This window comes from Heteronotia binoei, chromosome 18 (genome assembly GCF_032191835.1).
Source record: "Heteronotia binoei isolate CCM8104 ecotype False Entrance Well chromosome 18, APGP_CSIRO_Hbin_v1, whole genome shotgun sequence".
In the NCBI taxonomy this organism is placed as follows: domain Eukaryota; kingdom Metazoa; phylum Chordata; class Lepidosauria; order Squamata; family Gekkonidae; genus Heteronotia; species Heteronotia binoei.
In genome coordinates, this window is record NC_083240.1 from 14,877,757 (window position 1) to 14,891,293 (window position 13,537).

At 48.9% G+C, this 13,537-nt stretch overlaps 1 protein-coding gene across 2 annotated transcripts in view; it reads left to right on the plus strand.

Moving 5' to 3' along the window:
• The window catches only part of PRDM16 (PR/SET domain 16), a 608,720-nt gene that overhangs the window by 552,942 nt on the left and 42,241 nt on the right, over nucleotides 1-13,537 (plus strand). For both annotated transcript variants that reach the window (XM_060259378.1, XM_060259379.1), the window contains exons 7-9: nucleotides 3,307-3,454; nucleotides 6,282-6,435; nucleotides 10,353-11,754. In XM_060259378.1, coding sequence (XP_060115361.1) covers nucleotides 3,307-3,454; nucleotides 6,282-6,435; nucleotides 10,353-11,754 — 1,704 coding nt within the window. The remainder of the gene's footprint in view (nucleotides 1-3,306; nucleotides 3,455-6,281; nucleotides 6,436-10,352; nucleotides 11,755-13,537) is intronic.

Consider the following 13,537-nt stretch of genomic DNA (forward strand, 5'->3'; position numbering starts at 1 on the left):
CAGGGCTCTCCTTTCTTGCGTCGGGTTGCTTTTGGCTGATGGGGGGGGTGGCATATGCTAATGAGCTCCACCACCTATTTTTCTACAAAACGACCCCTGGTGCTGTTGCTGCCAGGGGGGTCTAAAAGGAGTGTGAGAAAGTCAGCATTCCGCTCCTCCTAACGTAAGACAGTCCCAGCACAATTCCTTCCATATATGTCGCAGAGGCCTCTGAGGCAATCTCCTGTTTTTAAACAGGCAGCAGCCCAGATAAGCCCAATCTCACCACCATAGGTCAGAAGCTAAGAAGGGTCAGTACTTGTAATAGAGTTGCCAGCCTCCAGGTGGGGCCTGAAGATCTCCTGCTTTTACAACTGCTCTCCATAGGGTTGCCAATCCCCAGATGGGGGTAGGGATCCCCCATATTGGAGGCCCTCCCCCCACTTCAGGGTCATCAGAAAGTGGGGAGGGGAAATGTCTGCTGGGCACTCCATTATTCCCTATGGAGACTGATTCTCATAAGGCATAATGGAGAATAGATCCACGGGCTTGGGGGGGGGGGGCTGTTGTTTTTTTTAGTTAGAGGCACCAAACTTGCAGCATAGCGTTCAGCGCCTCTCCCCAAAATACCCTCCAAGTTTCAAAAGGATTGGACCAGGGGGTCCAATTCTATGAGCCCCCAAAGAAGGTGCCCCAATCCCCAGTGTGAGGGCATCATGCAGAAGTGACATCATCACGCCAGGACAGCATGTGGCCATGCTCTGGTTTTTGGGCAAACTCTATGGTAAAACTGGCCTCATACTATAGAGTCGCTTCCATGTGATGTCATCACTTCGGGGACATCACACGAGGTCGTGGTTGTTGGGGGTGGGGCCTCCCCTCTCCGGCCAACTGGCTGGTGTGTGGGGGGGGGGGCAGGATCCTACAAAACCTGGGGACTGGCAGCCCTAAGTCTAAGCAGACGTGCATAGGATTGTGTTTCATACTATGGATTCTGTGCCAGGAGATGGATGGCTCAGGCTAGCTCGATCTCATCAGCTTGCAGGAGCTAAGCAGGGTCAGCAACATTCCTTGCCTTAAAAATGCTATGGGGTCACCAGAAGTCGGCTGTGGCTTTATGGCACTTTCCACTCTCATGGATCTTTTACAGACTTCACTGTTTGACAGCCTGTTACAAGCCTCCAGCTTCCCCAATAGTTATACGTGTGCGGTGGCAAGCTGCCACTTGGTGAATGGCCATGTGTGCTACTCAACCCATTATTAACAACAGTGTTTGTTGAGCGTCTCTACAACTACAGTGCGGATTTTTCCCCCACCATGGATCTTTTCTTCTTTTTTTCAAAGAAGGAGAAGAAGACATTGGATTTATATTCCGTCCTCCACTCTGAATCCCAGAGTCTCAGAACGGCTCACAATCTCCTTTACCTTCCTCCCCCACAACAAACACCCTGTGAGGTAGGTGGGGCTGAGAGAGCTCTCACGGCAGCTGCCCTTTCAAGGACAACTCTGCCAGAGCTATGGCTGACCCAAGGCCATTCCAGCAGCTGCAAGTGGAGGAGTGGAGAATCAAACCCGGTTCTCCCAGATAAGAGTCTACGCACTTAACCACTGCGCCAAACTGGCTCGCAAGCATGCCATGTTATTGCCCCCCCAGTCGGAATGAAGAAGCAGACACAAGTGTTGGGTTTTAAACCGGGCCGCTTTATTAAACTTAAATACTGAGAACTGGCAGGGGTGAAACCTAACCAGACAAGCCCTGGGGTCAACCCCGGACCCCGCCTTGTCCAAAGGGCGAGCCACCCTGCCCCCAGCACAAGCCCGCCGTATTCGGGTTGTAGCTGAGCGGCCAGGCCTCCAGCCATACACCACCTGGGCAGCATCAATCCCCATGGAAAGATCCGCCCCAGGTGAGGCTCCCTGTGATCTGCATTCCCCGCACTGAGCCGTGTAGCCCATCTACGGTTCATACAGACCACTGCACCAACGGTGCTAGGCCATAGGTGCTCCCCTGAAAACCTGTGGCCAAACCACCTCCAGCCTGCGACCATAACAAATACCAATATCAAACCTAACACTACTAGGCAGTACAAGGTAGGCGAAAAAACACCCCCACATGGGCCAATTATGTGGAAGTGGAAAAATTCCTACCTGGCCCCTAATAAGGCGACCAGCAGATGCCTGTACTGCCAAAGGGAGGGTGGGCGGGCAGAGAGCCAAAAGAGACTGCGTGAGAAGGAGGGGGGAGCCGGGGCTTATATAGCCCCGACTCCCGCCTGAACTAAACACCCGTATATCGGGTGATGCAGCTCCTCCCTCCTTCCGGGGAGGCAAAAGCGGCCCCCAGCTCGAGCGCCGGCGAGCCGGCTTGGCTGGGAGGGGCCGAACCTTCTTAATGTTTGCAATACTTTATGCAGGTGGGGTTGTCCTCCTGATCTGGATGGTCCAGTCTAGCCATTTATCATCAGCTCTCAGAAGATAAAGCAAAGTAGGCCCTGCTTAGTCCTTGGATGGGAGACTGCCAAGAAAGTCTAGGGTTGCTACGCAGAGGCAGGCAATGGCAAACCACCTCTGTTCATCCTCATTCATCCATTTATTACAATCTTAAGACCAGTACAGTTTAATCACGCATTTAAAAACCTCTGATCCTCTTTTGCCTTGAAAATAGTGCGGAGGTAGATGAGGCATGAGAGCGTCTAGCTCCAAATCACCCAGTGAGGTTTCTGGAAAAGTGGAGATTTCTACCTAGGTCCTTGTCTTAGAAGTGCCTACACTGGGGCTCAATGGTAGAGCATCTGCTTGGCATGCAGAAGGTCCCGAGTTCAATCCCTGGTGTCTCCAGTTAAAAGATCTAGCAGTGGGTGATGCGAAAGGGAGGAACTTTAGCACAACCAGTTGTACAGCCCCATCAAGACTGCTTTTTGGTAGTGTTTTATCACCCCAGAATCAGGAATGACTGGTGCTTGCACAGGGGACTATCTTTTTCAGCATGCCTCTGCCCATGGATAGTATATGTGTGGGGGAGCTGTACATGAGCAGCAAGAACTGAAAGCTTTAATAAATTATGCATGCACATTGCTTGTTGTTGAAATTTGGAAACAAATTTGTAAGTTAAGAAAGGAATGACAGAGGACTCCTAATGCATCACTTCCTCTTAACACACACACACACACACACACACACAGAAAGACTTGGTAATTTGGCAAAAGCAATTTGATTGAGGAGGATTCCAGAAGAATCTCTAAAGTGTACTTTGGACCTCAGTTATCAGTTACCAAACTTGCATACCATATATACATATATCTATCTGCCTGGCTCTCTTTCCAACAGCTTGGAGCAACACATGATCATCCACACAGAAGAAAGGGAGTACAAATGCGACCAGTGCCCCAAGGCCTTCAACTGGAAATCAAACCTGATTCGTCACCAGATGTCACATGACAGTGGCAAGCGCTTTGAATGTGAAAACTGTGTGAAGGTATGATTTCATCACCAAATGTCACCTGACAGTGGGGAGTAATTTGGTCACAGTAGGGTGGAGTTTACCCATTTATGGGCCAAGAAAGTGATACAGAGTTTGGAAACCTCTTCTGAGAAACAGATCCAGAGGAGTTAGCCGTGCTAGTCTGTTGCTGCAAAATAGTAAAGAGTCCAGCAACACCTTTAAGACAAACTCATTTTGTCGTAGCGCAAGCTTTTAAGAAACTAGGGTTCCCAATCCCAAGGTGGGGACAGGGGATCCCCTGGTTTGGAGGCCTCCCCCCACTTCAGGGTCATCAGAAAGGGGGAGCGGAGGGAAATGTCTGCTGGGTACTCCATTATTCCCTATGGAGACTGATTCCCATAGGACATTATAGAGAATTAATCCATGGGTATCTGGGGCTCTGGGGGGCTGTTTTTTGAGGAAGAGGCACCATATTTGCTGCATAGCATCCAGTTCCTCCCCCCAAAATACCCTCCAAGTTTCAAAAAGATTGGACCAGAGGGTCCAATTCTGTGAGCCCCAAAAGAAGGTGCCCATATCCTTCATTATTTCCAATGGAGGGAAGGCATTTAAAAGGTGTGCAGACCCATTAAATGTGATGGCCAGAACTCCCTTTGGAATTCAGTTATGATTGTCACAACCTTGCTCCTAGCTCCACCTCAGCGTCTCCTGACTCCATCCCCAAAGTCCCCAATTTCTTGAATTGGACTCAACAGCCCTATGAGAAACACTGCTCTCTTCGTCAGGTGCAAACCTTCCATGCATCTGACGAAGAGAGCTGTATTTCTCAAAAGCTCATGCTACAATAAAATTTGTTAGTCTTAAAGGTGCTACTGGACTCTTTACTATTCTCCTGGGAAAGTTCCACTGCAATGAAAGAGGGCTGTTTAGGAACACAGAGGCCCTTGATACCAAATCCATTCAAAAACTCCTAAAATGCCATTAGGCTCAAGTCATGACAGTTACTTCTGTTTAACAAACCTCAGACTTGCAGAGTGCTTTGGCCCGTACCTGGATGGGCCAAACTAGCCTGATTTCACCAGATTTTGGAAGCTGAGCCAGGCTGGCCATTTGGATGGGAGACCACTAAGGAAATCCAGAGTCACTACACAGCAGGGGGGGTTTTGTAGTAGGAACTCCTGTGCATATTAGGCCACACACCCCTGATGTAGCCAATTCTCCAAGAGCTTACAGGGCTCTTCTTACAGGGCCTACTGTAAGTTCCAGGACAGGGATCGCCAAACTGTGGCTTGGGAGCCGCATGTGGCTCTTCCACGCATATTGTGTGGCTCTCAAAACCCCCACTGCTCTGTTGGCCAGCTCGGAGAAGACATTTGTCTCTTTAAATCACTTCTCCAAGCCAGCCAATGGCTTGGAAAATGCATTTAAAGTTAAAGTTGCTTTCCCCCCACCTCTCTCACCTCCCTCTCTCCATTTTCCTTCCTTCCTTCCTCCCTCCCTCCCTTCCTTTCTTGCAGCTCTCAAACATATGATATTGACATGTTGTGGCTCTCAAACATCTGCCATTTATTCTATGTGGCTCTTACATTAAGCAAGTTTGGCCACCCCTGCTCCAGGAGCAGGGTACACAAGAAGGTGTGGCCTAATATGCAAATGAGTTCCTGCTAAAAAAAAAGCCCTGCTACACAAACACAGGCAATGGCAAACCACCTCTGTTCCTCTCTTGCCTTGGAAAGCCTATCTGATTGCCATAAATTGGCTATGATTTGATGGCACTTTACACACAAACTTTAGTCAGGTATGTCATGATGGCAAAAGGAAAAAAGCTCATATTAAGTTCATGTTAATGTTACCAAATCTCCTTCTTCTCAGGGTATATCTATTATACCTGCTCTGAGGAAGCTGCCATGGTTGAAACTCTTCACAAGGTAGATAAACACTCTCCCTTAGAGATTGATCGAGATGGGCAGTCGCATTAGTCTGCCTGTAGCAGTAGAAAAGAGCAAGAGTCCAGCAGCACCTTCAAGACCAACCAAATTTGTGGCAGGGGAGGAGCTTCCATGAGTCATTGGTCATTTTGAAGTGAGCAGTGACTCATGAAAGCTCTTACCCTGCCACTAACGCTGTTAGTCTTTAAGGTGCCACTGGACTCTTGGCCTCCCTTACAAAATCATAATCTGGTGGGAGGTAGATCAAGATGGGTAGCCGTGTTAGTCTATCTGTAGAAAAGAGTAAAAAGTGAAAAAGTGATCAGTGACTCGTGAAAGCTCATTCCATACCACAAATTCAGGCTGCAGTACACTAGGTAGAGCCTTGAATTCAGTAATGGGATAAGCAGTATTTCCTTCAAACTTATATTTAGACACCCTCCAGCTTTTACAATTGTTGTATAAACAGTTGCAGTTGGAGCCTCAGAGATCAGCATTCTTCCATTAAGGGTTACCCTTCGTCAGATTCAAAAGGTCTCTGTGCTGAGCTCGGAGCTTTTGTTCAGTGTTTTTTGTCAATAATATTGATAATGAATTGTTTGTTTCGAAATGTAGAGTAGCAAGACTTGTTTCAACAGTTGTTACTTTTATACAGTTTTTTCCCCCTTTTATTACAATATCACTTTTCTGTATAGCCATCTCTTTCTGTGAAACCATTGGCCTTGGGAGACTGTGACCATGGCGACCCTTGATATGAGACCTTTTCATTGCTGAAAAAGGGGTCGCAGTGGAGTGGAGCGTCAAACTATCTAAGAACCTCTGCCCAACAGGATTACCTTAGAATTCTCTGATGTTTTGGGAGACACGGACAACCCCTTTTGCCCTGGCAGCCCTCCTCATTCTTCAGGCCAATTCTTTTCCCATTCTTCCAGGTGTTTACCGACCCCAGCAACCTGCAGCGGCACATCCGTTCTCAGCACGTCGGCGCCCGGGCGCACGCCTGCCCAGATTGTGGGAAAACTTTCGCTACTTCGTCTGGCCTCAAGCAGCATAAGCACATTCACAGCACTGTCAAACCTTTCATATGTAAGTTGTCATGGCCGTCTCAGAGAGCCGGCTGGGCCGCAATAATTGCACATATCCGGAGGGCCCCCCCCCCACGCCAGCTTTGCCTCCACTAGCAGCTGCCGTAATTTTATAGGTCAGAGCACAAGGCAGAATTCTGCCACTTTTTTGTTCTTTCTATTTTTTCGCTTTACGCAGGGCCCCTGTTTTTTCAGTACACACTTGTGGCAGGTTTCTGACAGTTTAAAAGCCGAGCTCCACAGCAAGTCCCGCCAATTTGTTTTTTTATTGTGTAACCCCCCTCCATACACACACACACCTTTTCCTCCTCATTTCCCTATTTCCCTTCTTTCCTTCTTTCTTTTTTCTGAACATAAATAAACAGTAAACACCACCTGACAGAAATGGCCTTCAGAAATGCCTGAAGTAACAACATGTCTAGAAGGCAGGTTTTTTATTGAGTCTTCTGCATTTGGGAGAACATGCTTATATTGAAAAGCCTCATTAGTCACATAAAGGAAACCATCCCAAATGACTCACACATTATGGAGGGCATGGGTTGGGTCCGGGGTTCCCACTCGGTGTCCCATGTGACAAACACATGTCTTGAATGTTTTCCTCAGCTCAGATACATACAGTGCCTTAGTGTACATGGAGAAGCTTTGACCTCCCACTGTGTCATTTTCCCAATCTGCACTGTTCCCAAGACGGCACTGTTTGGTCCCAGAACAACCAATCGAATAACTGCTCTACTAGGTTAGCCTGATCTCATCAGATCCTAGAAGCTAAGCAGGGTCGGCCTTGGCTCTATTTGGATGGGAGGCCTCCAAGGAACACTACAGTTGTGGCACGGAGGCAGGCAAACCACTTCTAAACATGAGAGCCAGTTTGGTGTAGTGGATAAGTGTGCGGACTCTTTTCTGGGAGAACCGGGTTTGATTCCCCACTCCTCCATTTGCACCTGCTGAGATGGCCTTGGGTCAGCCATAGCTTTCATAGAAGCTGTCCTTGAAAGGGCAACTGCTATAAAAGCACTCTCAGCCCCACCTACCGCACAGCATGTTTGTTGTGGGGGGGAAGGTAGAGGAGATTGTGACTGCTCTGAAACTCTGAGATTCAGAGTATAGGGCGGAATATAAATCCAAAATCATCTTCTTCTTCTAAACATTTGGTTCAAGGGAAACAGCATGGGGGAGGGACAGTTAGCCCCTGTTCCCCAGTCGTATGTGTCCAATTCATACCGAGACCCCTGTGGCTGCATTTGGGTACATCACATGCCAGGAATTCCAGTCATAGATTCCTACTATCATTTAGGCCTTGACAACTAGACTCAAGAGAATAGCCTTTGCTGATTGGACCATTGACCTCACTGCACGGGACGGGGGGTGTTTGGTAACTGTGTGAAAAGCTGAGGAGATATTTCCCCTCAGCCATCCCATGTTTAATAAGCACCGCCTCTCCCTTTGTGCTTGAAATGAAACCGAGCCCTGATATGAGAAATGTTTATAGAGTGTCCTAACGGAGAAATAACTTTCTATTAATGACTTTTAAAAAAAATAATAATCATAATAAAGGGGAGGAGGAAATGGAATAGAATAATGCTTGATACGATTATATGAATCCACGTTCATCTCTTGATAACCTCAGTAACTTCCTGATTGCCCTGACAGATGGCAAGAGGAGCATTTTCAAGCAACATAAAAATAGTGACCAGCAATGTTCCCTCTAAGCTGTAGAGTCATGTGAGCAGAAATTCTATTTTGTGAGCTACTGGTATTAAAAGTTGTGAGCTATTGCATAAATTAGTTTGCTCTGGGGCCATTTTTTTCTGAGTTCAGACAAAAATGTGTGAACTGGAGGCTAAAAAACTGTGAGCTAGCTCACACTAACTCAGCTTAGAGGGAACACTGGTGACCAGGATTAAAGTGCTGGCTAGACTTTACTGTTATAATAATTTCATCTTTCCCCCTACTGTAAAATTAAGTTCTTGAGCTAGAAGAGCACTTGATGTAAGTTTTCTACAGATTTCTTTGGAGAAAGATATCTTTTATCCCCACTGGGAACTCCCAGAACAGCTGCCAGTCTAGCATAGGCATTACTGGCCAGGGGTCTGGCTTGATTGCTGAGCGGTAGAGCACATAGTAACCCTGACCTGGATAGCCCTGGATAGCCTGACCTCATCAGATCTCAGAAGCTAAGCAGGGATGGCCCTGGATAGCAGGCCTTGAATTCAGCAGCAGCTCATAGGAGTGAAGCTCCTGAACCTTTCTGACAGCCCCCCTCCTCTCCCCACCTACCTTATCCATTGAATAGTAGGTGCAGCTGCATAACATTCCCTGGATTAGGAGAGCAAGCAGCCAGCCAGCCACCAGGAGCTTTGCCACACTCTCAGCAGCCCTCATTAACCCCTGGAGAAGCCCATGCCACCCTTTCTCCACTTCTTATGTGATTTTGGGTGGCAGGTGGCTTACATTCCTTTTTAATTGGGGGGGCAATGAGAGCCCCAGGCGAGTGAGGCCTGCCCAGGCCGGCTGGATCTCTAGCCAGCCCAAGCAGGCCTTGTTTGCCTGGGGCTCTCCTCTCTTGCATCAGGTTGCTTTTGGCTGGTGAGGGAGGCAGTATATGCTAATGAGATCCACCACCTATTTTTCTACCAAATGACTCCTCCTGGCTAGTATTTGGATGTGCAACCTCCAAGCAGCACCAAGGTTGTTGTGACACAGGGGCTAGCAATGGCAAACCACCTCTGAATGTCTCTTGCCTTGAAAACCATACGGGGTCACCATAAGTCAGCTGTGACTTCACGGCGGGGGCGGGGGGGGGGACACACTTTGCATGCGGAATGGCCAGGTTCAGTCCCAGGCATCTGTGGGAAATTCTGGAGATACTGTCCGTCATGGTAGAAAACCCTGAGCGACATGGATCCATGGCTCAGATGATAAGGCTGCTATGTAAGTCAATCAAATAAGGTAATTTGGTTTGGTCGTATTCATTCATCCACCATTTATTTAGAAATTTATACCGCACTTTTCTCACTAATGGGAACCCAAAGTGGGGAAGCACAGGCCACATACACACATCTCCATGGTTCAATCCAGTTAAAAGGATCTTGACTTTCAAGATGTTTGTCTGCCAGTGATCTTGAGGTTGATTAGAAGTTTTTAAAAACCAGCTGCATGGCGCAGTGGCCTGATTCAGAAGACTTTTGCATTCATTATGGTTTTGGATCTCCTAGCTTGTATCTGACCTGGGTGGCTCAGGCTTGCCCGATCTCATAAGAACATAAGAGAAGCCATGTTGGATCAGGCCAATGGCCCATCCAGTCCAACACTCTGTGTCACACAGTGGCAAAAAAATTTATACATACACACACACTGTGGCTAATAGCCACTGATGGACCTCTGCTCCATATTTTTATCTAAACCCCTCTTGAAGGTGGCTATGCTTGTGGCCGCCACCACCTCCTGTGGCAGTGAATTCCACATGTTAATCACCCTTTGGGTGAAGAAGTACTTCCTTTTATCCGTTTTAACCCGACTGCTCAGCAATTTCATCAAATGCCCACGAGTTCTTGTGTTGTGAGAAAGGGAGAAAAGTACTTCTTTCTCTACTTTCTCCATCCCATGCATAATCCAGTAAACCTCTAGCATGTCAACCTGCAGTCGACGTTTCATGTTTTATAAACGTACTGCTCACCAAAATGTGCCCTAAAAATCCGGGTTTCCAGCAGCACATATCAAAGCGGGATTGTTGTCACAAAATGACGAATTCCCATATTGAGAGGATCCCATGTAGCTCGCTGTCCCACTGCGCTGTGTTGGAACGCCAGTCTCTGAGGAGGGCTTTGGTCTCCCCCCCACACATGCCCCCTTTCAACTAGCTATTTCATATTAATTTCATATTGGGTTTTGGTGTTTTGGTTTCTGTTGATGCTTTAGGTGAGGTCTGCCACAAGTCCTACACGCAGTTCTCCAACCTGTGCCGCCACAAGCGGATGCACGCCGACTGCCGGACTCAGATCAAATGCAAGGATTGCGGGCAGATGTTCAGCACCACCTCCTCGCTCAACAAGCACCGGCGCTTCTGCGAGGGGAAGAACCATTATAACCCGGGGGGGATTTTTGGCCCAGGCTTGCCTTTGACTCCCAGCTCCATGATGGACAAATCCAAGCCATCTCCCAATCTCAACCACGCCAGCCTCGGGTTCAACGATTACTTCCCATCCCGGCCGCACCCAGGAGGGCTTCCCTTTTCACCTGGTCCCCCAGCATTTCCAGCCCTGACTCCTGGCTTCCCAGGTATTTTCCCTCCCTCTCTGTATCCCAGGCCCCCTTTATTACCTCCGACATCGCTGCTCAAGAGCCCCATCAACCACACCCAAGACGCCAAGCTCCCAAGCCCCCTGGGGAACCCGGCCCTCCCCCTCATTTCTGCCGTCAGCAACAGCAGCCACCCGACCTCAGGCGAGAAGTTCAACAGCAGCAGTCTGGGGAACTCCTATCTGGAGAAGCTCAAAGCCAGGACCAGTGACATCTCAGACGCCAGTGATTTCGAGGACGTCAACACCACCACGGGCACGGATCTGGACACCACCACGGGCACCGGCTCCGATTTGGAGAGCGACGCCGAGAGCGACAGGGACAAAATGAAAGACAAGGGCAACCCGCCAGAAAGCAAGCCGGATTTCATCAGCAGCTCGGTGTCCGCAAGTTCTGCCAACAACATGAGCGACATCCCTCTTTTCTACTCTCAGCATTCCTTCTTCCCTCCCCCTGAGGAGCAGCTGCTCCCCACGTCTGGGGCAGCCAATGACTCCATAAAGGCCATCGCCTCCATTGCGGAGAAGTACTTTGGGCCAGGCTTCATGGGGATGCAGGAGAAGAAAATAGGCTCCCTCCCTTACCATTCCATGTTTCCATTCCAGTTCCTCCCCAACTTCCCCCATTCGTTGTACCCTTTCACGGACCGGACCCTGAATCACAGCTTGCTGGTCAAGGCAGAACCAAAGTCGCCCAGGGACCTTCACAAAATGGGCAGCAGCAGCTCCGAGTCGCCCTTCGACCTTACCACAAAGCCAAAAGAAATTAAGCCAGCCTTGCCACCCCCCAAAATCCTGCCCACCCATCCTTCCGGGGAGGAACAGCCACTAGACCTGAGCATCGGCAACCGCATCCGGGCCAGCCAGAATGGGAGCCGGGACTCCCGGAAGAACCACATTTATGGAGAGAGGAAACTCATGGCCAGTGAAGTATTACCCAAGATTTCTCAGGCACAGATGCCGCCACAGCCGTCACTGCATTACGCTAAGCCGTCGCCTTTTTTCATGGACCCCATCTACAGGTATTAACATACCCTGCCTTAATCGTGGCCCCGAATGGGCTGTACCGTACGCACAGGCACAGGTAGCCACATGTCATGACCTGTGGGGATGAGGCCCACAGTAATCAGGCTTCAGGATGCAAAGGGAGGGCGATGTTGGCTGCCCGTCTGGTGGGAAGCCAGAGGCAAGTAGGAGAAGATAAGGCAGAGCAAGAGGTGAGTTCTGTATCCAGCTACGGAAGATCCAGTGAGTCATAGGTGGATAATGGCACACAAGATAAGCCGGTGTTTCAAAAACAGCAGCTGAATTTCAGAAGATAGAGTAATCCAAGACAGACAGGAAACTAGGTTCTGTCTATACATTGCAAAGCCCTTGTGTTTGATAGAAGACAGCACAAGGATTTGGGTGTTGTGAATTTATGGATGCAGGGCCGGCCCTGCCATTAGGCAAACTAGGCAATTGTCCGAGGCGCTGGCCTTCTGGGGACACTGAATTGGGCACCCAGTGTGCCTTGGTGACATTATCAGTGCGGGGGGGGGGGGGGCTCCAGAAGTTAACCTTGCCTAGGGCTCCAGACAGTCTAGGGCCAGTCCTGTGTGGATGAGAAAGGGTGGCATGGTGGTCGTGCTTCACACACAGCCCTATTTGAAAACAGTGCATCCTCCTCCCCCCATTCCATTCCTATATTGGCCCATCTTTGTGCTTCATGGCATCCTTTCTGAATTCTGGTTTAACCAGGGAGCATTTAACAAGGGACCTGGCACATGCATGGTTTGACAAATTTCAGTTTCTCCAGGACCCCCTTCTTTTGGAGAGCCAGTTTGGTGTAGTGGTTAAGTGTGTGGACTCTTATCTGGGAGAACCGGGTTTGATTCCCCACTCCTCCGCTTGCAGCTGCTGGAATGGCCTTGGGTCAGCCATAGCTCTAGCAGAGGTTGTCCTTGAAAGGGCAGCTGCTGTGAGAGCCCTCTCAGCCCCACCCACCTCACAGGATGTCTGTTGCAGGGGGAGAAGATAAAGGAGATTGTGAGCCACTCTGAGTCTCTGATTCAGAGAGAAGGGCAGGGTATAAATCTGCAATTCTTCTTCCTTTCACCCCCATTGTGGATGATACCCATTTGCACATCAATCAAACACTAATTTAATTTATTTTTTTTAATTTATACCCTGCCCTATCCCGCAAGCAGGCTCAGGGTGGCATACAACAGTAAAAACAAACATCAGAATTAAAACATCATAAAACAGTTCTGATAAATCAGAGCAGCATATTCAAAAGATACAGACATTATTTCAGGCATAAGCGGCAAACATATAACAGCACTTATGACCAATAACTGTCAACTCTGTGCAAACACGATGAGTGTAAAATGGGGGGGGGGAGTGATGACATTCAGAGGGATGCCTGCTGGATCAGTTATAGGCCTGGCAGAAGCGCTCCATCTTACAAGCCCTGCGGGACTTTGACAAGTCCCACAGGGCTCGAATCGCCACGGGGAGCTCGTTCCACCAGGAAGGGGCTCAGGCCAAAAAGGCCCCGGCCCTTGTTGAAGCCCGTTGGGTGTTCTTGGGCCCAGGGACTGCAAGAAGATGTTGTGAAGCAGACCTCAGAACCAGGGGGGGGGGGGCTCATATACAAAAATAAAGTCAAATGACTGCATGTATCAAGATTGTTTTTGAGCATTGTTGAACTGATATGCAGCTGTGTTCTCCAGCGTTGGTAAAACACTACACAAAAAGAGTCTTGGTACACCACAGGTATAGTCATTTCAAGACTGCTTAAAACACACACACACACACACACAC